Here is a 27,120-nt window from a genome sequence, read left to right as displayed (position 1 = left end):
GCATTAAGGGGCTAAAACAAGAACTGGTCGGCTCGGAGTCAGTATACTGTCTGAGTTGGGTATTCATGTTAATCTGCGACATGGTATCCCGGTGAGCCAGCACTGTAAATCGACATCCGTCCGGACTAGTACAGGCAGCCACACAAACACACGCACGTACATGCACGTCACTATATAAGTGCAATAATCTTGGATGCGAGGTTAAACCCCATTTCACTGTACCTCACCTCACCTTCTGTAGCTGCTTATATCAGACAGATCCTCCACACACCACACACCACACCTTTTTTTTTTTTCTCACAGAAATGAGGAAAAACTAGCGATGTAAAATCATTTGGGCCGCAACAATAGGTCCCAATGAATGAATCCCTGTCTGTCAAGTTTGGCTGGATATCTCACAAGTAAAAGCTAGTGAAAGTATTGTGTGACCCCCACTGGCATCCTGCTACATCTTGCCCGATGGATACGGATGACCAGGATGCCAAACTTGATGCAAAAGCTTGGATTTCGAGGGCAGAGCTAGAACCATAGTGGAAGGTGTATCTTGTGCTTGCGGATAACTTGTTGCTCTGGTTGTCTTAAGCCATCCAGCCACCGAAGCTTTAGTTAGTGATAGCTTTATTCAAGTGGGTCTTGCATGAGATAAATAGACGTCTTTGACATCGGCGATGTGGACCAGTGGCTGTCAGATAGAACTTGAGAGCTCGTATAGGACAAAAGAGGCAATCGGGATGATCCATTGTAGGTGGTAAGGCAGGAATAGTATAATGTCTTTGACCCAAAGGACCAGTAGCAGTGGACTGATTCTTGCTTATAAAGTCCGGGAGAGACCGCAAGGTGATGGAGGTCCAGTTGGGAGCATGAGTGAGGCTGGAATAGTCGAGAGCGAGGAGTTCAGAAACTCTCACTGCAGCAGTCATGGCAAGTAAAAATGCTATACAGGATTTTGTAGAAGGGTAGTGTTTCCAAGAGGTTCGTATGGAGCGGCTAGTAAAGCAGACAGGACAACTAATAAATTCCATTTTGGGAAGATTCGGGGAATATGAATATCCTCTAGGTTGAATGATCGCATGGGTCTGTTAAGTACCGGATGTGTTCTGATCATTAATCCATCAAGCTGGAGAATGGAATGAGGGTGGATCTATCCTTCAATGGTCCCATGTCGGAAGATGTTATCCTGTCGTAGGTGTAAGAAGAAATTCGCAAACATGGGAATGTCCACTGTGACATAGTTAGACCACATCTGTGTCACCACTTGATGAATTTGTTCCATCTGTTGTCATAAAGCTGGGTGGATGACGATCTCCATGATCTTGAGACAGCAATAGAGGCAGCATGAGAGAACCAGAGGCCTTCATTCTCTGCAAGATACTTTCCAGGCGGTGAGATGGAGGCTGGGAAGATTGGAGTAAAATAGGCTGGAACTGGGCTGACGCAGGAGATCTTTGCAATGTGGAAGAGTGAGTGGCTCATGCATCAAGAGAGATAGTAATCTGGGATACCATGTCCTGCTTGGCCAAGTTGGAGCGATGAGGATGACTGTTCAATCTGTCACTTCCATTTTCTGTATGACCATGGAGAGACCATGGAGGGAAGGCATAGGCAAACCTTCCTGTCCAATTCATGGATAGTGCATCTATCTAGAGAGCTCTTAGATCTGGGACCTGGCTGATTTAAACCGGAAGTTGATGGTTGAGACAGGTCACAAAGACGTCCAGATGCAGGGTGTCCCAAACGGAAGTTATCCAGGAAAAAATGTCTTGGTGAAGAGTCCACTCCATGGGTATGATCTTCCCTCTCTGGGATAGGCTGTCCACTTGTATGTTCAGTTTGCCTGGAATATGTCTTGCTTCCGTCCGGCACCTGAATGAGTAGGCCAAGGCAAATAGCTGAGTAGTTTCCATCATCAGCAAACTGGACTTGGTTCCTCCCTGCTTATGAATGTAGGCCACCACTGTCGTGTTGTCTGTGGCAATCAGGATGGATGATTTGATGAGGCGATCTTTCCAAGTCTGGAGAGCATAATAGATTGCTTTCATTTCTCTGAATTTTATGTGTAGAGCTCTTTCCGTCTCGGCCCATAAACCCTCAACTTGGAGGTTGTCTATGTGTGCTCCCCAACCTGAATCCGACGTGTTTGTGAACAGGTGGTGTTTGGGAGCTGGTAGTGTGAAAGGAATCCCGTCATTACATAATTACGTCGAGTCCACTAGATTAGATCATGTCTCAGGTGGAGAGGTCTGAGTACCCGTGTATCCTGGGTCTGAGATGGTAGGAAGTTGATCCAATTCTGTAGCGGGCGTAATTGTAATCGTACTGAGGATAGCGTTCCCATGAGAGACATCAACCATCTGATTGATCTGATCGGTTGTTCTCGGACTGAGTTGATCATGGCTATGGACTTGGGGGGGGGGGAAGATATCCTGTATGTAGAAGAAATCTGGCCCCTATGTAGACTATGTCTTGTACCAGATAAATCTCTGACTTGGTCGGATGGATGGATAAGGAACCTGAGATAAGACATGACTTGAGTTAGGAATGTCAAATCCTGATGCAGCTGGATGTGTTCCTGATTGGTGGCCAGGAAACCGTCTAGGTATCCATGAAGTCGTACCAACTGTAAATGGGCAGGTAACCATGAAGTTGTACCAACTGTAAATGGGCAATGTTGATGACTGGCACCGTTTTTCTGGTGAATAACCAGAGGGGCGACTGATATACCGAACAGTAGGACCCGGAATTCGTACCGACGGTCGTTTACTGCAAAACGGATGTACTTCATGACTTGCAGTAGATTGGCACATGGAGATATGCATCCAGAAGGCTGATGACCCATCTCCTTTTCCGAGTGATGAACGTAGTTTACTGACTGATTCCATATCTCGGAGGCGGGACCAAGTACTTCTTGTTGAGAGTTTTGAGGTCTATAATCATATCATCTCTGTGGAGTTCTTTCTCGGTACTAAAAACACCGGGGAGTAGAACCCCTGATTTTTGTTGGTATCCCGCAATCTCCGAATGGCCTGTTTGGTGAGGAGGGTCTTGATGGCAAGGTCGGCTGTGTCCAGTTTGGCACCTTTCAGGTAAAACCTGCATCCCTCTGGACAAGATACAAGTCGAGGCCGCTTGAGAAAATGTAACTTGATGGATAATGTCTAAAATCCAGTGCGTCCAACTTTCAGCTGAGTTCCAAATAAAGTCTGACGATGGCTTGTCATAACGCCAGGATGTCTGGTAGGATTCTTTCCCTGATGGGATATACTTCTTTCGGGGTGGTTCTCGTGCTTGTTTAGGTGGGTACTGCGGTCCATGTGCCTTGACTGCCAGGTTGATGGGAGACACTTGTAATCTTTCTGTCGTGTCCTGTCTGACCTTGTCTAGGATCATGCCCAACTTATTGTTAAAGACTGTCTGTGATGTGACTTTCTGTGACATGACCGTCTGCTTGGCATGTTTGGAGTTGTTGGCGTTGAAGCTGGGAGGCAGTCCAGAACTGCATAGATAGCATACCCTCCTGCATGCTGACAATCACAGTTTCTGGCGGGACATCATCAAAAGTTGTAGGTAGAGGTGGCATCACGTGTTGGATCCTTGTGATGAACCAGTTGAGACATATACCAACATCCATGGAGTTATTGTTAACCCTAGTTAAGTCCTTAAATCGGCTGGCCGGGAGCGTGAGTTTGGTGTTAGGGTTTTTAACCAGCTGGCTGAACTTGTCATCCAGTGGCCGTGGCGGAAATGACGATAGATGCATCTGATATAACTTCTTCCTCATAGTCGAGAGTGGAAGCCTATCATCATGACGGTGCTTCTGCATGGTGTCGCTCATTTGGTCTAGGATCCTGGAGGTGTAACTTAAATACGGTGGATGCAGGATGACGAAGACGGAGCATGGCTTCTGGCATACTCGGGCATCTCTGGAGCAGGTGACTGTTCATTCCGTGGCTGTGTGGTGATATATAGCGTCTATCATGTCTACAAAGGACAACGCTGGTCCATACTCCCGCGCAGGTGATGTGGCTGGTTGATCGGGGGCCTCTCCGGTGCCATGGGCTCATAAGCAAGATCATCATTGTCCGATGGGATCCATGACTCTGGTATAATCTGCCTATGTGATGGCTGATTGTCTGGTATAATGGGAGCCAGACGGCTGGCCTGGTGACGAGAAGGCTGCGCTCTCTCCTCATGCTCCTCTCCAACCGTTGGCTTGTCTAACCGTGCCCGGGGAGCCCGTGCAGGAGTCATGTGGTGACCGGCTTGCTCTAGTGACTGTAGCAGACAATACAGATTGGTCTATGCTGCCCGTGCGGTCTGTCCGGTGCGGTGTAGGGTTTCTTCGACAGCTCGGCTGGTCCGCTTGGGGGCATTCTTGCCACTATCCTGGGCTTGCTGGACTTCGTTGATGGCCTAGGCTTTGATGATTGCTTAACCCCTGGCCTCTTGGCGGGGGAAGACTTCTGAGCCGGCCACTTCTGCAGCTGGTCTACCTCTGAACTGATGGCCGCCAGACGGGTTTTTATCATGTCTTCGATGGAGGCTTGTTGTTTGGCGAAAAGTCTCTCTAGCATGCTGATTTGAAAACCCGAGGCTCATGCTGATCGGGATGTTGAAGGGGTCGAAGACGTAGATGTCAGTGTAGGGTCCGATAAGATCAAATGGATTTTCTTCTTTGCGGCCTCCTTGTGCTTCGCCTTGAGTATTTTCTTCGTCTAACTTAATGACGAAGAACCTGGACAGGGGAAAAACCAAGTCACATCTCGCCTCTGCCGAACATGGAGTCTCCCTACACTTTCAACAGAAGTTATGTAGATCTCCAGTTGTCATGAGCTGGCCACACTTCTGCCATGTCAGCAGGGAAGAGGAGCATGCCATCGTGAAAAATACACAAAATCAAACCCTAGCATACTCACGTAATCCAGCCAGATCGTAATAATATACTGAACAACCAAAGTTCCTGTGACATTGAATAAGATTTAATGCAAAGTTATGTTTTTTACCAAATTTGAAACCATTTTGGTTTGCAACAGATAAAAGACTCCTGTAAGTGTTCAAATGGTTTAATTTGACTGACTTCAGAAAATGTGTGATTTCATAAAAAACATGAACATGCCAAAATGTCAATTTACAAATCAATAGTGTGTGTGTCCACCTCTGGTTGCGATGCAACACATCTTCATCTCATGGAATGGACCAGGCGTCGCACAAAGCATGTGGGATATCTGGCCATATCTACTGGAGCATGTTTCGAAGTTCCTGGAGTGTCTGTCGAACATGTGGTTGACGTCGAAGGTGCCGATCCATCTCATCCCACATGTGCTCGATTGGTGAGAGATCAGGGGAGCAAGCTTGCCAGGGGATGCCATTCATGTTGTTTTGTTGAAGAGAATACTGAACAAGTCGAGCAATAGGAGGCCTGGCGTTTTCACGTTGAAAGGTAATGCTTGGGCCATGACGACACAAAAACAGTAGAACAACAGGGCCGATGATCTCGTCAAGGTAGCGCTGTCCATTGAGATTTCTCTCTACCACTATAAAACGGGTCCTCTGTCTTGCTGTAATCCAAACCCCATACCATAACGCTGCCTTACCTGAACCGATCTTCTTCCATGACACAATGTTTGACGTAACGTTCACCTGGATGTCAGTATATTCGAATCCGTCCATCGCTGAGGTGGAAACGAGACTCATCAGTGAATAGAACTTGTACCCACTGCATGGCTGTCCAGCGTAGACGTTATCTGCACTATTGTAGACGTGCTTGACGGTTTTCCCTGTTAAAATGTGACGTCTGGTGGGTCTTCTGGCGACAATCGCTGCACATCTGAGGCGATGACGTACAGTTTGTGAAGATATTCGTTGAATGCCAGGCATGCTTCTTGCAGTCACTGTTGTTTGCTCGAATCGATTTTATAGGTGTGTTATTCGAATCCAGTTGTCTTGTCGATTATTGGATATGCGTCCTTCCAATCCGAGGATGGTCTCTGACTGCATTCGTCTGTTGCCAACGTTGCCATAAACACCAAATGGTGTTTCTGTGGACGTTAAATTGTCTTGCAACATCATGTTGACTCGATCCTGCGTCAAGCTTACCATTGGCCCGCAGACGCTCATTTTCGGACAGGCGTTGCATTTCGTAATGTTGAATAATTGCATAATTTTGTTGTTTTTCTTAGTGGTTGTTGTAAGCACGATGCTAAACAATGCATATGGAATCCCGTTAATGCACATGTTTTTATGCCCATTCTTGGGTAGTGAAATGCATGGGGCTTGCATAAAAGTCAACTTTTGCAAGGAATGCATGCTTTTCTGTAGCAGTTGCGTTTTTGTGACTTGATTCCATACATGTACTACAAATTGAAAACTAAACGTTGCTTGTTTGAAAAATACACTAAAATATTGGTGTCACAGGAACTTTTGTTGTTGAATAAAGAAATTAATAAAACAATGTGACTACCTTATACCAGGTGCTAGATGACAACAAAAAACAGGTCTTGGCTGTAGCACACACAGGAAAGAAGTGACATTTTTCCTTCCTTTTTGCACAGAAGAGCTGAAGAGTTACATGTGCTATTGGGGGAACAACCAGTTTAGTAACAGTGTGTCTGCAGCTAAAATACAGGATTTATGGCTAGGATGTAATAGAGGTTAAGGATTTGCAGGAATCATTCAGACTTGTAACTTAAAGTTTGCTGACTGTGATCACAGATTATGTTTATTCCCTTACGCAAGGAACGGCTAGATTGCAGTTAAGCAGATACCTTTCTTGTGTTTTGCTAAGTGGTACGCACAAGCTTTTTCATTTTTAATGATTTCTAAGTTTTTAACCATCTCGCTAAATTAACAGGGCATTTATGTGTCTTGCCACCCACACAAGTCATTGTAATAAAAGCTTTCATAGGTAAATATCATTTTCGGTCAACAAAGTTAATAAAAAATTGTGTGTTGAAATGTGGCCCTGATGCTTGTAACTGATGCATGTAACTGCTGCACGCCATTTTATGAGAATATCACACAAGAAAAACTGATGATTTTGTGAAGGGAAATGGGCAGGAAACCCTACATATTTTCTTCCAGACCCATTTGGAAGCACCAATAAATTATTAAATAATATGTTTTTCTATTCTAATGTTTTTTTCTGAATCTGTATGTTTTAGCTGGAAATGTGTCTGAGATTCTGACATCCAACAGAGACATTGGTGTCACAAACAAGAGAAACCACAGTATTCAGTCACTAGGAATGAGTTTGGTATGTATCTCTTTCACTCAATTTGTTTGCTCACCAGGACCAAAGGTTCAAGTGAGCTTATGGCATGTCAAGTTATGATGTGGTTTGTCTATCTGTTTCGTCAGTCTCTCATTAGTCCACATGCTAACTTTCAACTTCATCTCCAAATCAGCTGTAACTTTAAGATTTTAGGCAATATAATTGGACAAAAGTTTGTTCATGATGTTGAAGTAAAAGATTAAGTGTTTTTTTATGGAAATGGAAAGAAGTCAAATGTTTATATGTTTCCCCAAATATCTTCTTACAAATAATTCTTAATATTTTTCTAAGCTTCAAGAACCTGGAACATTGATATAAAAGATTACATCAGCAGGAAATAATACCCATTAAGTGGAAGGGAAATAGAAAGTTTTACTTATCCTGTGTCACACAATACATTTTGTTCCTTTTTCTGAACAAAGAGTGAAACTTTGTTCGCAAATGCAACTGTTTGCAACTTGAAACATCTGACCCAAACTCAGCATATCAAAGATCTACACAGACCAAAAAGAAGTAAAGAATCTAGATTAGCTTGCCATTTGCTGCTTTTGTGGTTTTCACACCATGCTACATTTCATCAACTCATTGCGGTGGATCCAATTTCTGTCTAGATTGGTTTGCACTTTGTCACCAACATTGTTTTTATGCAAGCTGCATTTCACCAACTCTATCCCAGTGCATCTATATTCTACTTGGACTTGCCTGCCATTTGTGCTTATGTGTTTTTACATCATGCTCCATTTCAACAATAACTGGAGTAGTATAGGTAATGGGGGTTCTGGACCACTTTCACCAGAGCTGTTACAGCTGTTACAGCTGTTATGGTGTCAACTCCGTCGAGAACATTCACAGCTCTGCGATACTTTTTCTACAATCCAAATCTCCACTTCCTCTCCTTCTCTATTTGATGTTTTATGTCACTTATTTGATGTAGTCGAAATCCATCAACAGTATACATCTTTTCAGATGCTTCATCGGATGTAAACTCATAGTGTATATTATTATATCATATAATAGTCTTTAATTGGTCTTGCTTCAATGTTTTGAGGGGCGGTCGGGTAGCCTAGTGGTTAAAGAGTTCGCTTGTCACGCCGAAGACCCGGGTTCGATTCCCGACATGGGTACAATGTGTGAAGCGTATTTCTGGTGTCACTGCCGGGATTTTGCTGGAATATTGCTAAAAGCGGCGTAAAACCATACTCACTCACTCACTCAATGTTTTGAGAGTATACATCAACCTAATTAAATGTGAATTTAATATTTTTGCTTGTGCAATGATAATACCATCCATGTCATTATATGCAGTTCATCTCGTAGTATCTCAACCCTAACGCCTTTACTTTACCACTTTCCACCGGTATATTTAATTGTATCCTTTGCCATGTGCTTGTATGGCAGTTTGTTTACACTACCACTTCCGGTGGTCTCGCTCTCAGTGTATCTCTTAAATTGTTATAATGTTTTTTTATCACTTTTGTCAGGCCAATTTAACCATTGTTCTGTCAAGTCAATTTGACTTCTTATCCATCTGCAATCTTCATCCCTGTCAGCAGAGGGATTCTTTACAGCCTTATGCTTTGAAATGGCTGACAGGACTACCAGATGTCGCGGCAGATCTGCTAGTCTCAACACAAGTACTGCTAGGGTTAACGAGGTGACCCTTGACCCAAACCAAGGTGGCGACCACCGCAGCATGCCCAGAACTAGGAATGCTCCTCATCTCACTATAGCTGACCTTCGACTTCATCTCGCCAGTCAAGGTGTCTGCGTGCCTGCATCGTGGAACAGACGGCTGCTGTTCCAGCTGTATACTGAAAACAACCGAGGGAATTCCATGTCACATCCCATAACAGAGACGACAAACACCATGGCTTCGGTTTCCGAGTGTCAATAAGACTTGCCAAGCAGCAATCACAACACTAACTTGCCGGGTACCATTACCAGTTCATCAGTCTATCCAACAACTCCCCAGCCTGATGTATCTAGCTTGACAGATTCAGTCCCTGTGATCCCCTCGGTGGCAGGATTGCAAAAGGAAATTGCTGAACTTAGACAACTGATCACAACCACAGGGCTCAGCGCGATGCCTCTTTTAGGCCACCCTACATCGAATACCCTGAGTGGTATCGAGACTTCTCTCCTGACCCCCGCTAGCAACTCAACAGAGGTTCCATCAGACTCCTTACCTCATATCCACACAGTGTCCCCCACCTTAAGGAAAAAGATCCAGGAAGGTAAATATGTTAATTAGGCTTTGTTGACATTACCTAACCAGGACAGTTTGGATACTAGAGTAAGTGAATTTGAGGGACATGTATACTCACTCAAAGATGACCCCAGGCCGAATAGGACACTGACACTTGGAGAGTTTATCCAGGCATTTGGTATTTACAAAGACATTTATTGTTAGAACAATGATGCCGAAAGGAAACAGCTGGATGGCCACGAGCAGACTGTGATCGAACTTGCTACTTTGTACGGTGGGACATGCGACTACAACTACCACAAACTTTTCGCAGTTTGTGTGGCAGCTTTTGAGGTAAAAGGAGCTGTCATTCGATGGGACATGAGAGACTCAAAACTCTACAGCATGTGTTCCTCAGGGTGCTGTAACAGGACGTGTTCAGTGTGTCAAAGTGTAACCCACGGCACTGGTGTCTGCCCGAGTTTAGCTATGGCTCGCCAACCAATTGTCAGGCCTCAAGACAGACATGTTTCATATGACCGACGAAATGTGGACAGTAATGCCACGTACATAGACTCAAGAGGTGTTTGTGTTTGACGTGATGGACAAGAGATCTGTAACAACTTTAATGATAGCGGCTGCAGCCGCCAACAGTGTCCTTTCATACATACCTGCCTCATTTGCCATTCAAGAATGCGTGGCAAGACACAATGCCAGAAAGCGCAGAAGGATTGACTACACTATGCCTTAGACAGAGCAAGTACTAAGCAGACATTGACGTTAACACCTATTAACATTGAGAGATTAAAAGCAGACTTACAATTCCACCCAGACAAGTATTTCGTCGTTTATCTCATTTCTGGCCTGGAGACAAGATTCAATCCAATGTTAGACTCTGTGCCCAAATTGACAGTGGAATGACGCAACAACCTTAGTGCCAGGAGAAATCCAGTGGATGTGTCCGCAGCGGTCAGGAAAGAATGTGCCAATCAGTACGTTATCGGGCCTTTCCAGGAGTCCCCCTATGACACATACAGGGTTAGTCCACTTGGACTTGCCGAGGGGAAATATTCTTGGAAGAAACGTTTGATATTGGACTTATCGGCCCCCCATGATGACGATACCGTTCTAAGCATCAACCAACTAATTGACAAGACATCCTGTTCTCTTTCCTACGTAACACTTGATCATGCCCTTTCTAGCATTATTCAGCGCGGAAGAGGGGCCCTCATGTGTAAGGCAGATATAACTGATGCCTTCAAGCAGATTCCATTAAGCCCCGAATACTGGCCATATTTCGGGTTCAAGTGGCAAGGACTGTACTATTTCTACACCCGGCTAGCCTTCGGTTGCCGATCTAGCCCCAAAATATTTGACACTCTGTCTCAGGCCATTTGTTGGATTCTGAGACACAATCATGACTTCCTTCATGTGCTACACCTGCTGGACGACTTCCTAGTCATTAACCCTCCAGGCCACGACGCTGAATCGACCATGAGCACTATACTGTCTCTCTTCAAGAGACTCAACATTCCACTAGCTCTCCATAAGACACAGGGACCCCTTACAGACATCGAGGCATCCGTCTTGACTCAAATCATATGACTGCTAGGTTACTGCAAGGTAAACTGCAACACATAGCAGAGCTCCTTGAAAGATACTCCACATAGAGAAGTTGCACCAAGAGAGAACTTCTCTCCCTGCTCGGACACTTGAACTACGCTTGCAGAGTGATTGTGCCAGACAGGACGTTTGTCTCCTACTTGATCGAACTTTCCACAACATGTTAGCTTGTCAGGCGATTGTAGAAAAGATTTAGCTATGTGGAACAAGTTCTTGATAGAATGGAATAGTATTTCCCTCTTCCACGACCTCCACATCTCACCTACCCCAGATATTGAGCTGTTCACTGATGCAGCTGCTACAGTGGGACATTGGGGCTATTACCAAGGTGCCTGGTTTGCTGAAAAATGGTCGGAGGAAGTGCTATGTAGTATGTCCGGTGAATTGTCTATGGCCTTCATGGAACTCTACCCGATTGTCGTGGCGGCTATTCTCTGGGGTCATCTCCGGGAGAAAAAGCATGTGCTCTTTCATTGTGATAATTAGGCTACCGTGTTCATCATAGGGTAGATCTAAATGTAAAGGTATCATGTCCCTCATGCGCCCACACACTTGGACAGCAGCAGTCAGCAACTTTGTGGTATTAGCCTATCACGTACCTGGCTCAGATAATAACATCGCTGATTCACTATCTCGTTTGCAGATCACCAAGTTCCCTGGCGCCACATGCACAACCACACCCACTCCAGTGCCCCCTAGCTCGCAAGTAATGTGGCCCTGAATGCGCATCTCAACAAAATGTGGTCCGCGGTCGTCAGCAAGGGTACTCAGACCGCCTATTGGACTGGTATGACCTGTTATATAAAGTTCTTGCTGACTTTCGGACTGTTTCAAACCATGTTCTATCACAGACTCCCTCCTGTGAATGAGGTATATTTACAGTGCTTCATTGCCCATTGTTATGGCGTGCTGCAGTTGAAACATGTCACTGTTAAGACCTACCTAGCTGAGGTGAGGTTCTTTTACCTGCAACGTGGCATTACCACGATATTTGACCATCGTGGATCCGGGGCGTTGAACAGACTGCATTCCATCATGAGAGGTTACAAGAAGTTGCAAGCTCCTACTCCAAGAAAACAACTTCCCATCACCTACACAGTGTTGTCGCAAATCGTGTGTAACACTGCGTGCAGGAGTACTAGGACCGTTTTCTGACCTTGTAAAGGAATGCATTTGCTTAACTGCCTTCTTCGGGTTTCTCAGATGTGGAGAAATCATGTGTGCTGCCAGGTTTGATCCCAGCGCTAACATTTGTTTGAGTGACATCAAGTTTGACTTCGCCTAGAGGAAGTGCACTATCCTGCTGAAAGCTTCCAAGACGGATCCATTTCGAGTAGGCATCCCCATAATATTGTTTTCTAATAGTTGCTTGTGCCCATTCTCAAGTTTGAGGAAGCTCTTCCATACCAGAACTCTTCAGCGAGCTTCTAGTGGGGATGCACTATTCGTGGATGCTCAACACCAGCCCACACGGGCAGTGTTTCTGTCCTGGCTCAGCAGAGTGCTGACTAGGGCCAGTTTTAACTCAAACGAGTATAGTGGGCACTTGGTCCGGGTGGAGGACCCCCTAATTAAGACTATGGGCCGCTGGAATTCAGACAGTTTCCAGAGATATATGAGAACTTCAGAAGAGACTCTGCTTAACACACAGCGGTAGTTATGTGGACCCTAATCTACAATACAGATTCCGTGCCATATTCGTATTAGTTCGCAGTTATCAGGTTTTGTGATCGTGTACCTTACTCATCTTTGGGGGCACTCGGTCGTAAACAACCTCATTTGGGCGTCTCAAGCCATTGCATGCCTCAGGCAGCAGCATTACATGGCTTGGGGCCCCCAAAAGTTCCTTACCTACCTGGTTCGGCGCAGCCACCAGTTCACATTCCATACCTGCAGGGTACCACTATCATTCTATCTAATAATAATAATCTGCACCTTTTCCTCAACACCTCTCTACCCACAGAGTAGCCCTATCCTCGCAGGCCAGCATGGCCCTAGAACTAACCCCCGTCCACAGGACATTCCGTGTGCGACCGAGCAGCCCCCTTGTATATAGCATATATTATATTGTTTCCTTTACCCTTTGTCATGATTTCAAGAGACATGCTATTACTTTTAATAATTGGGACCCCCTCAAGGGTTGCAACGGATGATACTCCCATATAAATAATACTGCAACGTTGAAGTTGGTGTTTCTTGAGCCATTTAATTGATAGACCTGGTAACATTTCGAAGGCATCTACCGATGCATCTCCAAAAAAGACTTCAATATTAAGCGTAGAAAGATTAGGTATAGCACTCAAGTTCTGGTTTCTATCATTGAATTCAGTAACCAAATTTAAACTAACATATTTTACTGCCAGACGACTAAATAACATATGACCTGGGTTTTCTGGCAGGGGAGCGACTAACACACTTTTTCCTTTTGATGGGTACGATCCCACTATTTATTATCTTAGTTAAATTATGTCCCTTACCCATCATCACATATGGTGGGGTAATGATGATATTCAGTAGCCACTTGATTTTTTCTTCGACCATTGTCCATTTCTTATCATCGTTGCGAGTAAGATTGTATGAAGTGTTTTTATTGAGTCTACTAACGTCGACATCAGTTAAATCTCCTAGATTACCTGTGAATGCAACTTCTTTCCGCTTGTATACATTATCTTGTAAGTGTAAAGTGTATAACTTGCCATCGATACCGGGTTTACCGAATCCTTCTGTGTCTCTGAGATCGGAAAGCACAATTGTATTACATTGTCTGAGTGTTCCAGGGCCTGATGAATCAACCATTATTTATAATATGGAGTGTTACACTCAAGTATCCTATATGCACAGGTTGATGTATTAAATCTAATACAGAAATTTTGAGGTCTGAAATAATACCCCGCTTTAATTTTTTATATTGTAATGTTGAGAAAGATTCCGTTCTACCGCTATTATATTTTTCATCTTTGACTGGAATAGCTCTCAACAGAGTAGAAGGACTTTCTAGTTGAATATTATCCGTTGTACTGATTTGATTGTACTCTTTATAGGGAATTAAATCGGGCAATTTATCTCCATGCCTCGTTGTGTTGGGATCTATTATTGAGTTTAACCAATAAAATCCAAGTGTATTTGCTATGTTCTTATCAAGAAATATTTGCTTTTCTCCAGCGCTTAAAATGAGCATTCCATTCGACTCATTTTGTGTGAGACTAGCTCCCAAAGGCTTAAAAATTTCATCATTGAGTAAGCATACGCTGTAATACCAATCAGATATAACAATGCGAGTGTTATCCTCAATTAGTACTATCTTATTATTATCTCTCACAGCACTTATATTGGTCCACTGCGGGTAATACGTTACATCGCAGAGAGCGACTTCAAGTTGTCCATCTGAGTTATCGATAGTATGAAGCAGTTGAATAGACTGACCATTTGTTATTGTGTGACATACATATTAAATATACAATGATACTATGTCATAACTTAAATATGAAATCAACTTACATTACGAATCAGTCGATTTTAGTAAGTGCCTCTGGTGCTAAGTTTTTCGTTGAATTCCCTGATATCCTTGAAAAATACAGGGTCACGGCAACTAGCGATAAAATGGTGCATGATTGTTTTCACAATCCAATGCAATTTTGGCAGAACCAGTTAAACTTTGCCATATGGTGTGCCACAACAGGATGTGGTGTATCTCCTTATCCCCAAGGATTTGAAATAAATAAGTCTGTTTTATCATTTTACGTGTACTGTCAGATTAGACATATACTTAAAGAAATAAGTGCCTGATTACCGCAGGATCAAGCATGGAATTCCTCAAATAATCGGTACAATAGATTCACATATGAGCATATCTGTCAGGAATTTAATGTTTCTACGTGTAAAGATTGGCGTATCAAAGGACTTAACCATGGCCTAGGTGTTCCATACAGCAGAAAAAGAACTGTTAAAGAACTCATCAACCATTCGATCCATTTAAGTTGTTACAGAAAAACAATCTTTTTGTCAACTAAAGTTTGTTTCTGACCGTGGTTGCTGTTAATAACGGTGAGTGCAATCTTCCGATCGCTTCACACACGATTTTGCCGAAATTAATAAAAACAATATTATAAGGAATTTTGAATAAAATTAATGGAATAAGTTACAAACATAAGTCCAGATATACAAAGAACACTATTTATAGCCAGACAGTGTAATTACATGATTATTTTGCGTACTTCAGTATGGATTTGTTGACATGGTATTTCTGGTGTTTCGTGCTCACGGTAATGTCTTTCCATGGGCGAAAAAACATCCAAACTCATAATTCGTGTATAATGCGCAACCCCTTCTACACAGCTGTGTTTTTTCGAAACAAAGTGTGCACTATACTCAAGAAAATACGGTAATCTTAATCATGGCTGGGAACTTTCGAGTAACGATTGGAGAGGAGATCTTATGAGTTTTAAGGGTGGTTTAGCTTATATTGTTTCAAAATTTGTGCAACTGAACGATACCGCAAGCACTTGGAATGAATTTCTTAATGATAAAACAGAAAATAATTTTACTAACCCAGGAGTTGTAAGAGTTAATGAATCAATAAGAACTTATGTATGAGGAATTCTTGGTGCACAATCGCAAACACGAACGTTAATAATTGTTTCTGGGACGGCGCTCGATGCGCAAAAACAGTTTGTCGCAAACGTAGACGATGCTATTAATTCACCCGTTGACATACCATCTTCTATAAAACGTTATCAAGATGTATTACAGTACGCTCAATCCAAAGTAGACTACGTTTATGCGCCGGGACTATACATGTCTCCGAGTAATATGGAACTTAAGATCGGTCAAGTGATAGGCTATAATAATAAAATTGTTATTGCTTCCGATCAACAAAAAACAGGTATAAATTCAGATATTAACACCGAATTAATAACGCAAACAAACACAGGCAAAACGGGAATAGTCAAGCCACAGACACCACATGTTTCACAACCATCTACTGATACACAACCACAAGTGCCATCCCATATTGCAGATAAAAATCAACAACATATCGATGAAAAAACAGCGCTTATAGTAGCTGGTTTACTCATGATTTGGATAAATAGTCTTTAGCGGATATGTACAACAGCCCAGCAATTGCTACGATCAGTGCCCACAAGTTTTGACTTAGCCAAGTGGTGGTTTTAGCTAATATATTCAAGAGCCAGGAAACAATACTCCCTATTATACCTGGAAGTGCAGATTCGGCTTCCTCAGCGAGCTTTCACAGTGCTTCTCCTAATGGTTTTAAATGCTTTTTTATCCATTCTTTTACACCATTTTTATCACTAGGCGGTGTGCCACCTCCTGTACCTCCGCCGACACCGGTTAACGCGAGAGTCAAAGTCGATATAATAAATCCCAATGCGGTTAAAATACTGGCAATGGTTATCCCCTGTTCTCTAAACAATGTTTTAATTTCATTGGCCAGTGTAGTATCATCGTTGAGGACTTGATCAATAGTTTCTCGAATTTGACTGATTTGTGAACTAAGTGCCTTACTATTATTGGAAGATGCTTTGAGTTGGGCTGATCTTTCGTCTTCTAAATTACACAATCTTTCTGCAAAGCGGCGTATACTGAATTCATCACCCGCCTCTTCAAGTTTTGTACCGAGGATGGTACCTGTAACGTGGAATTATCGTAGTAGGTATCCAAGATTTTTCCGAGTCCATCTGAGGCGAGCTTCAAGCTTTCTTCCAAATTATCTATGTCACAGTCCGAAGAACCTTAGTAGTCTTCACAGAAAGTTTTTCTCCTCTGATGCAAGAGATACCGAGAAGTTCTACAACCCCAAGATTACAAAAGTAGAATTGACTATTGAGGGTGTGCCTAATCAACTATATAGTCATGGCATGCGAGCATATCAACAGTGGGATGAGATTGAAAAACTCCCTTCTTTAAAACGAGAAGCCCAGAAGTTAACATGGTCGTGAAAGATCTGTCTCTTGGGAATGTGTCGATGGCTGAATTCCTTACCATGAAGTATGTGCTATGGCTCGACATGCGAACCACGTGCGATGACCAACTACACGGTAGCGGGCAGAGAATAGAAAATGCTAGCAAGGGTATTATGAGAGATTGGGTAATGAATGATCCCAGGGTGCACAGAGTTGATCAGGGCGATCGTTTACAAGACTGTTTACAAGTATGTCATGAAAAATACAAAGGAGAATCAACCCTTTTCATAATAGACGATTGCAGTGCAAGTAAAGAACTTACCAAAAAGAAAGATATGCTTTCATATTTAGCATTCTCCGGAAGGCATACTCAACATAGCGTTTGGGTACTTACTCAAAAATACAACTCTGTTCTGAAAGATCTCAGAGAGCAGACCAAATGGGTAGCCCTGTTTCATTGCAAAGACCGAGATTCATTTGAAAAAATTGATAACATGACCGATGAAGAAATTAAAAAACTGTAAACGCATTATGAGTCTAGACTGGAAGCCTCCATGACTAAAACAATAGGGTCGGCTATGTTACAACTATACACAATGGTACCTAGTATGTTTCTCCCTATCCCGGCAGAACATCGCCAATATTTATGCGAATCTCTTGAGAAAGACCCATTCATCAAACACGCTATAAGCGCAGTAAGCTGTGAGTTTTATCATAGAGACAGAATTTTCTTAGCTCTGGTGACCACCACTTTAATAACAGCTAAGTATTGTCAATTTAAACATAAGTGTCCACACAACCACAACAAGTGAACGAGGAAAGAACCCCAGAAAAGTCGCCGCTGGTAAAAAGGGTGCGTTAGCGAGGAAGTCGGCAAAGGCCCACAATTCAAAATATTGAATATTGTCGTCCGATAAAAACTTGGGCTCCCTATATACTAGGAGTTGTTGCTATAGCGGTGGTATGGTTGTTTTATAAGACTGGAGAAGAGAAAACGTCACCCCCGATTACACAACAAGTTCAGTTAGAGATAAGCCCCCATATAATGTTATAAAAAGCATGACTACTCCAGTTACAGATGGTAAACACAACGTATCATTCAGCGGTGGTCAGAGGCTTGGCCATTGGCTATGCCCGTATAGCTAAAATGATTACTAAAGCCACACCACCCAAGCTAGATTTTAATGGTTATGATGTCGGTATGATGGTTCTTGATATTGGATTGGCAATGGCTACAAAAGATATGCTAATCAAACAAGGACTTATCCCAGAAGACATAATGAAGTAATTAAACATTTGAATATTTTATATTATTGAACATATGAATATGGCATCAATTGCAATGATGGTCGGTGGAGCTATTGCTAATGCTTTAGCTTTTTCGGGGAGTAATATTTTATTTTCTAGTATGAGAGGAGAGAAAAGACATAATAAAGCATTAGAACAACTCGAAGCAGCCCAGTCACAATGGGCCAGAAATAGGATATTAAGATTAGATTTTATTAATGAAGAACTGCGTAAGCAGGGACATTCAATTCAATCATTTAAGGATGTTGAATCTGCCATGCACGAATAATTCCTTGTTTATGGAAAGAAACTTGACCCAATGCCAAGGCCAACACTCTCTCAGTTTTATACACCATCAGAGGCTCAGATGGACCGTGAGATAGCATTTATAGTGTTTTGGTTGTCTGCAGTTGCTATTTATAGCTACACAATTATGCATAAGCCATGACCTATCAACTGTGTCAGACTGAGTTATATCAGCTAGCTATGTCGCGCTGACTGGCCAAGCTAAAAATAGATCTGGCTGGTTGAGAGACTCGATATGTGATTTATCTTTTAGACAAATGATATGATATGTGTATAACAATGAATCTATGCAGATATACACTCATGGGGAAATCAATTTGGGGAGAATATGTATTTATTTATCCCGCGATATGCCAAGGAGAGGCACGGGCCACTGAGCCGTGGATGCCCGTGCCTATAATAAAAACAGAAGATGAGATTGGGTTAAATGGCCGAGGGTGTGCAGGTACTAGTGGGCTACTGAGCTGCTAATTGTGTATACCAAAATGCTACCGTTGCCATGGCCACTAGCGTGGCCAACAGCGATTCACAGCTAGCACTGCTGGCCTGAGACTGCTACCGCTGTCCGGCCCCCACGGTAGCATATTTAAACGCTACCATTGCTTGGCAACTACCACGCTGACAAAAGCAGCTCAATGCTGCTGGCCTAAGTCAGACTACCGCTGCCCAGCCCCAGGTAGCCGGCCAAAGCAGATCCCACTGCCTGGCCCCATTTGCAAAACCATTGTGCGACTACCGCCGGGGACCCAACTGTCAGCTACCACTTGACAAGACGACTTCCGCCGCCCGGCCCATGTACGTGGCAATTGTTTGCCCCAACGTATGTTATTATACAATTCCCCGGCTGTAAAGTCGGGAAAGACAAGGTTCCCAATGAGAAGCAGGTAACCCTGGAAAGGTTCCCGCTGAAAAGCAGGTAGCCTTAAGCACGAGTATTAATTTGGAAGCAAGTTAATTTGTTACTAGCCCTTGACCGAGCACAGGTCGTTGGAGCCCGGGTGAATGATGAGGGCTCTGGGACTGTGCCTTGTCGCCTTGACCTGTGCATCCAGAATGGTGTCCAGCTCCTTCCACTTCATCCCCCCTCGTGCCAGCCATAGCATCCTCGGTTGGTTCGGACTGGTGCCCTTCAGGAGCAAGTACTGCCGTGCCCTGGCCATGTAGCTGGATCCCACCATCCAAACTGTAAACAATAAGAAGTGTAGTAAGTATCATGAAAGACTATTTGAATTAATTGTGCAACATTGAATTTGTTGGTAAGCATATGTAAGCATTGTAGCAATCTGATTTCCACCTGCCGTATTGTTGTATGAGGTGTTCTGGCACCCCGTTCATGGCTGCTGATGTGGCTGCCCCAATGCGGAATGAGTGCGAAGAATAGCAAGCCGTGTTTATGTTGCTGTGTGCTAAGGCCATTTTTAGGAGTGTCTGGAATTGGTACCGTGTAACGGGGGAATGGTCGAAATGAACGAATGCATGTTGTGGGCCGGAGGGGCGCGCCTCCAGTTAGTGCTTGATGGCGACTACCGGACATAGCGGATTACCTGGTATAGATGACATTGTAACTGTTGTCCCCATCCTATACTGATCAGACTTTGAGTGTGGTAGATGAATTGAAAGCTGCTGGGGGTTGCCTGAGAAGCTTAAATTCTGGATGGCGCAACCTGTTTTTGAGGGTCCAGTTTGGACCAGTTCGCTAACCCTAATGAAACCGAAGAAGGCTGTGCAGTAGACTGCCTTGAACAGTCTGGCTTCATATGCTGATGAGCATACGTGAGGCAGATTGTTGCTTACTACCTGCAGCAGATCTGCAGTGATCGGTTTTCTGGTGTCTGGTCAGCCCGCTGATTTGTGTAAGCCTGTTAAAATCTTGCCCAGCAGGAAATGGTTTGTACAGTCGGTGAGCCTGTGGAATTTGTGCTGTGAAGACAGCGCTGCAATGTAAGTCTTGACTGTGTTAGGGGAGTGGTGAGTGACTGACAGACAAGCAATAAAGTTTACGACCTGATCCAGCGGGACTGGCCACACCTCTTGTAGCTGGTGTGTGGACCGGAAGTGGTGCAAGGCATTGATGCCTGTTTGATAAGTGGCCCATGTATTTGTAGACAGAGATTGTTATCGGAGTCTGCCGGCTTCCTGCCTCAGATCAGCCATATGTTGCACGGGAAAGGTGTTAGGCTATGTGGGGTTCTGGTCCGCGGCTGGTGCTGCCTCTCGGAAGCCTTTGAGCTGAAACCTCGAGAGAGCATCGGCAATAGTGTTAGCAGTGGAACATACATACTTTGCCTTAAACATAATATGATATGGAGGCACTGCAGGATTAGGCGACGGAGTAGACTCATTCCTCTGGGGGCCTTGGTCGACTGTTTGTTGATTATTGCTACGACGGCTTGGTTGTCGCAGTAAAAGAGGACCTTTTTGTTTGCGAGTTGCTTGGCCCAAAGTTGGATGGCCAGTGTGATGGGGAACAGCTCCAGGAGCGTCAAGTCCCGTGTAGTTCCATCCGTCACCCACTGGGTTGGCCATGCGCCGTTTAACCATTTGCCCTGCATGTAGGCCCCAAAGCCAGCACCACCCGCTGCGTCTGAAAACAGCTGGAGGAATTCGCTGTCTACCCATAGTTGGTCCTGAAACACTGAAATGCCGTTATAACTCGTAAGAAATGTTAACCACATTTGTAGGTCTTCCTTGACCCAGCTGGTAATCCTAATGTGGTGAAATGGTTGCTTACCTTTGCTAAGCAGATTTATTAGCCTTCGGCTGAATGCCCTTGCCATTGGTATAGCCCTGCACATAAAGTTAAGCTTGCCTATGAGGGACTGAAGGGCCGTTTTTCTGACCTTGATGTTACCTGTTGACAGGATGTCTTGGATTTCCCTTGTCGCCTCCTTGATCTTGGACTCTGGGATTCTGATCTGCATTGCATTGGTGTCGATTTCCAGCCCTAAGAATGTCAGTTTGGTCGTGGGGCCCACCGTCTTGTCGTGCGCAATGGGGACCCCAAGCTGTTCTAGTGTATTCACGCATCTGTTGATGTTGTCTGAGCAGTGGCTGGTGCCTGCTGTGTCCCCCGTTAGGAAGTCATCCAGGTAATGCATGATCTGACACGTTGGAACATGCGATTGCATGCACCATTGCAAGAAGGTTCTAAACGTTTCAAATATGGCGCAAGATATGGAGCAGCCAAATGGTAAGCATTTATCGAAATAGAACTCACCTTCGAATCTGATGCCTAGCAGCTCGAAATCGGATAGGTGGACTGGTATAATTCTAAAGGCCGACTGAATGTCGAATTTTTGCTAGTTGTGCTCCCTTTCCCAGTTGTTGAACCATATGAGTAGCTTCATCAAATCTGGCATACACGACAGAGCAGGCCTCTGTGTCTATGAAGTCGTTTATAGATTTACCCCTGGGATACGATAGATGATGAATTAGACAGAATTCCTCCGCATGCTTACCCAGATGCTGACCATAGCCTGGCTGCTTCTTGGGCACCAGGCCTATTGGGGATACTTGGAGGTTGTCCAGGGGGGTGTCCTTGAAGGGGCCCGCCATCCTGCCAAGGTCGACTTTCTTTTGTAGTTTTTGTTTCACGTAGCCTGCCGTGTCTTGGTGCGTGGCTGATCGCTAGTTTCGTGCCAGGCGACCTGTGTGGCTTTCCTGGAACTCGAGCTTAAAGCCAAAGCTAAACCCTACGCATAAATAATTTGCATCTCTGTAATTGACCCTAGCATATTGGCGTAACCAGGGTGCCATTTCATTGAGATCCACGGGGGAAGGGGCCATTGAGTTTACCTGCTTTGACGGCTGGTTTTCTGTTAGGGAAAGGCTGCTTGGGCTTGTATGGGGTCGGTTGGAGTCCAGCTTGCCAGGGACAGGTGCTTTGGTTGCTGCTTTATTGGTTTAATAATTATCTTACCTGAGGAGTCGTACGCCATGGTAATCGTACCATCCTCGTGCCTTCCCTCGGTGTTTGGTAGGATTGTGCCGAGGTCGACAAACTCGCCACGCCAGATTTTTTCCCTCACCTGTTGTTTGATGTGTGCGTCTATTCCATCCGCACGGAAGGATAGGGAATCCCCGTATCCTGCGTTCTGATTGGCTGGCCAAGCTGCGTCACCGTCGGCCTCGCTCTGAGCATTGGGGATTCTCCCTATGTTGGGCGAAATGGCGGGAGAACTAAAACCAAGCCTTACCTGTTGGTTTGCACTAACCGGGACGGTATTTCCGTAATTGGCAGATTCACCATCATAATGTGTTGCCTCCTGCATAATGTGTACTCCCGGGGTTTGTTTCCTGGTTGTCCTGGCCTGCTTGGCTCCCCTCACCAGCTTGTGGTTGACGGCTGATCTTCTCTTGGGAGGCATCACAAAAGGTTGAGGTGGTGAGTTGGTATTCCACAAGTGTAAAAATGTCCCGAGGATGAAGTTCGGGAGTAGAACGAAATAAATGCGATACGGCGAGTGCTGAAATAGGTGGTATTCAAAGCGTTATCGGCGAAACGGTCGCGATTTTGTAAATGCGATACGGCGAGTGTTTGAAATAGATGTTATTCAAAGCGTAATCGGCGAAATGGTCGTGACTGGGTTCAAAGGAAACGTACAAAGCGAAAGCGATTAGATACACTGATACGCATGTGTACTTGAAGAGGGACTTTGCGCGAATGATGGACCGTAATCAAAGGCGGGATGATGCTTGCGCAGGATTATTCCCCGGGCGCGGTGCAGTGTGGTGACCCGGGGGTGATTGAGTTACCAGGGGTGATTGGGTTACGGACTTAATTAGCAAATGGTTTGGATATGCGCGAGAAAGTCATTTAGTAGTTAGTACTAAATGTAAATATGAAAACCAACCATTTAGACATTTGATTCATTTTGTATATATCATTAAATCACAATGGTTTTTGTCAGAGAGCTTTGGCAAAACAATGTGGCCTACATGGATATTCTCGAATGAGAAAAGCTGAATTAATTGATTTACTCGGTTTGGAATTCAACAAACCCCAGACTGTTAGAGAACTCAAAGCTCAAGCAAAATTCTGTGGGCTGAGAGGTTATTCTCGAATGAAAAAAGCTGAATTGATCGCTTTACTAGATAAAAATCAATCCGATGATAAAAATAAACCGACTGTTGTTGATAATAATGAGTTAAAATTTGTACCCACAGCTGGCGTTGGTAAATATCTAAGAGGTTGGAAGATGGATATTAATTCCTACATGGATGTTAATAATGTTAAGCCCATCGTATCGGGCAAAATTAACGAGGAATTAGATGATTTAAATAGTATAAAATACCAGCTGATAATTAAAATGTCATTGAGTAAAAGTAACACAGACGATAGCACTGAATATACCGAACCATATTTCTGAAGCAATCAAGAAGTTATAACTGAATCTGATACTATAAGCACATCATTAGATACATCAATTCAACAGATAAAAGAATCTTTAGAACGCTGGACTAATAGAGGTTGGGGTGTTGATAAAATTGATAGTTTATATTTAGATATAGCAAATTATATGCCTTTCAAAGGTTGATCTTATATAGATTTACCCCCGTATTATAAAAAGAACAAAGCTATAATTAATGTAAAAGATAAAGGTGATGGCTGTTTAAGAATTACAATAAGATCTGCATTGTTCCCCGTAGACAAACATCAACTTTGATGGTATAGACGAACCTACACCAATCTCACAAATTGATAGGGTGGAAAAGCAAAATAATTTAGCTATAAATGTTTTCGGACATTCTTCTAAAGAAATTGTTATACACATGATAAGCTCCGCCCCAGAACATATTCCCAGAATCAATTCATTTCTGATCGAAAAAGATGGTAAATATCATCATGCGTGGATAAAGTACAGGCTATTATACGATCAAACAAAACATCAGGAAAAGAAATATTTCTGCAAAAGATGCCTGCATGGTTACAGCAGACAAGATCTATTAGAAGCGCATAAAGAAGACTGCAGAAGTGTTGGACCGAATGCTATCAGGACTGGTATGCCTAAAGAGGGGAAAAATATATTAAAATTTGAACGTTATTGTAATCAAATGCCAGTACCGTACGTAATTTAAGCCGACTTCGAAGCACTAAAAATGAATTCTCAAACAATACCCATCCCTGTTGTGTTTCATAACCTTAGAGGATATGATTCACATCTCATTATGCAAGCTACCTCAAAGACCGACGGCGGCTTAACATGTATTCCTAACAATATGGAAAAATATATATAATTGTCGTTGACTAAAACTATACATTTTACAGACAAGGATGCGAAAGCTAGAATAAAGCAAAGTAATGGGCTTAGATTCATAGACTCCGTACAGTTTCTGTTTTCTTCACTGGACAATTTAGCTAATGTGAACAATCCAGATGACTTTGCAATAACAAATCAATATACCGATCGGTGTCGTCATTTGTTGTTGAGAAAAGGTGTATATCCTTATGAATATATGGATGATTGGTCTAGATTGGACGAAACTAAATTACCACACCTTGAATCATTTTATAGTAACTTAACAGAAACTAAAATAACCGATGCCGATTATGAACACGCTCTGACTGTCTGGGATAAATTAGGTTGTAAGAATTTAGGTGATTATCACGATCTGTACTTAAAAATTGATGTACTGTTACTCGCCGATATATTCGAGATATTTCGAAAGACATGTTTAAGACAATTCGGCTTGGACCCGGCATGGTACTATTCCAGTCGCGGACTATCGTGGGATGCATTGTTGAAGAAGACCGGTGTAGAACTAAAATTACTCACAGATTACCATTTGCACTTGTTTATTGAGAAAGGATTAAGAAGTGGTATATCGATGGTAGGGAAAAGGTATTCTAAGGCTAAAAGTAAATTAGTGGAAGGATATGATCCAAGTAAACCCGATACTCATATATTATATCTCGATGCCAACAATTTGTATGGATGGGCTATGAGTCAACCTTTACCCACGGGTGGTTTTCAGTGGGTCGATGTGAATGATATCGATGTGAATGATATCCCCTCAGATTCTGATAAAGGGTACATACTAGAAGTTGACTTGGAATATCCAAATTTGTTACATAAAGATCATAACAGTTATCCGCTTGCTCCTGAAAGATTAATGGTGAATAAAGATTGGATTTCGGAATATCAACACTTCTTGATGTGTAATACTAGGTTAGCTAACATAGAAAAACTTGTACCAAATTTGATGGATAAGACAAAATAGTTGCGAGGTGTTATATACGGACACAGATTCTTTTTTGATGCAAATACAAACCGAGGATGTATATTAAGAAAAAATAGATATGTACGATTACCCCAAAGATAATCCACTGCACAGCGCCGTAAATAATAGGTGTTAGGTAAGATGAAGGATGAATGTGCTGGGACTCCTATCACGGAGTATGTCAGATTAAGACCTAAGATGTATTCTATAAAGAAGTCCGATAATGGAGAGATAAGACAAGCTAAGGGTGTTAAGAAGTATGTGGTAAAAAAGCATATCAAACACGAACAGTATAAAGAAGCATTATTCAACGGTAGAACATTCAAACACGAGATGAACTCTTTAAGAAGTTAAAATCATAGGTTATATGGATTAAGATTGAGCAAGACATCAGACCGCCTCCGTGGTCTAGTGGTAGAGCATCTGCCCGGAGAGCGGAAGGTCCTGAGTTTGATCCCCTTCCGTGTCATACCAAAGACGTTAAAAGATGGTACTTGTTGTTACCCTGTCTGGCACTCAGCATTAAGGGGCTAAAACAAGGACTGGTCAGCTCGGAGTCAGTATACTGTGTCTGAGTGTGGTGTTCATGTTAAACTGCTGCATGGTATTTCAGTGTGCTAGCACTATAAATTGGCATCAGTCCGGACTAGTACAAGCAGCCACACAAACACACACACACACACACACACACACACACACACACACACACACGTGCATGCACGTCGATATATCAGTGCAATAATCTTGGACACAACGTTAAACCCAATTTCACCTCACCTCACAAGACATCATTATCCCCCTTAGATACAAAGAGATGGATTGATAAGGATGGTGTAACTACCTATGCTTATGGTTATGATGGTAATACTGTATCGTTGGGAACTATGAGCAACTCTTCTCGTACAAATGCCCTGTCTGGTCCATCTTTAAGATAATAAAGAATAGGCTCTCCTTCTTTCATAACCAATCGACGAATGTTATATATCTTAAGGGACCAAATCGGATTGGTTGCGCGACATAGGCCTCCTTAGTTCACCGGGCTGGTATAAATATCTTACGCTTACTCTATCCGAAAGTTTTTGTTCTTTGCCTCTCCGCGGTGCTGAAGATTCGGAAGTCACGGATTTCATTTTCATTGCATCGGATGGTTTCTTCTCGATTAATCTTGTTACTTCATTATTCAGCGCTGATACATCAGCTGATAATCGTGTCACCTATTCGGTTGATCTTAATCGTTCTGATTTCATTTCGATCCTATACTGATAGCCAAACAAACGTTCCGCTAATGTCCGGTTAAATCTTTCGAC

The 27,120-nt window shown here is 43.2% G+C and overlaps 1 protein-coding gene and 2 pseudogenes across 1 annotated transcript in view; 2 read left to right on the top strand and 1 right to left on the bottom strand.

Annotated features, from left to right (window-relative positions):
• The window catches only part of LOC139478718 (SCY1-like protein 2), a 517,883-nt gene that overhangs the window by 267,656 nt on the left and 223,107 nt on the right, over positions 1–27,120 (top strand). The window contains exon 17 of the mRNA XM_071261308.1: positions 7,158–7,249. Within this exon, the coding sequence (XP_071117409.1) occupies positions 7,158–7,249 (92 nt within the window). The remainder of the gene's footprint in view (positions 1–7,157; positions 7,250–27,120) is intronic.
• Positions 11,274–12,360, top strand: LOC139478306 (uncharacterized; annotated as a pseudogene).
• Positions 21,392–22,147, bottom strand: LOC139478719 (uncharacterized; annotated as a pseudogene).

The sequence above is a fragment of the Haliotis cracherodii genome, unplaced genomic scaffold (genome assembly GCF_022045235.1).
Source record: "Haliotis cracherodii isolate W230 unplaced genomic scaffold, xgHalCrac1.p SCAF_4, whole genome shotgun sequence".
Classification (NCBI taxonomy): domain Eukaryota; kingdom Metazoa; phylum Mollusca; class Gastropoda; order Lepetellida; family Haliotidae; genus Haliotis; species Haliotis cracherodii.
This window is presented reverse-complemented; position numbering and strand designations above follow the sequence as displayed.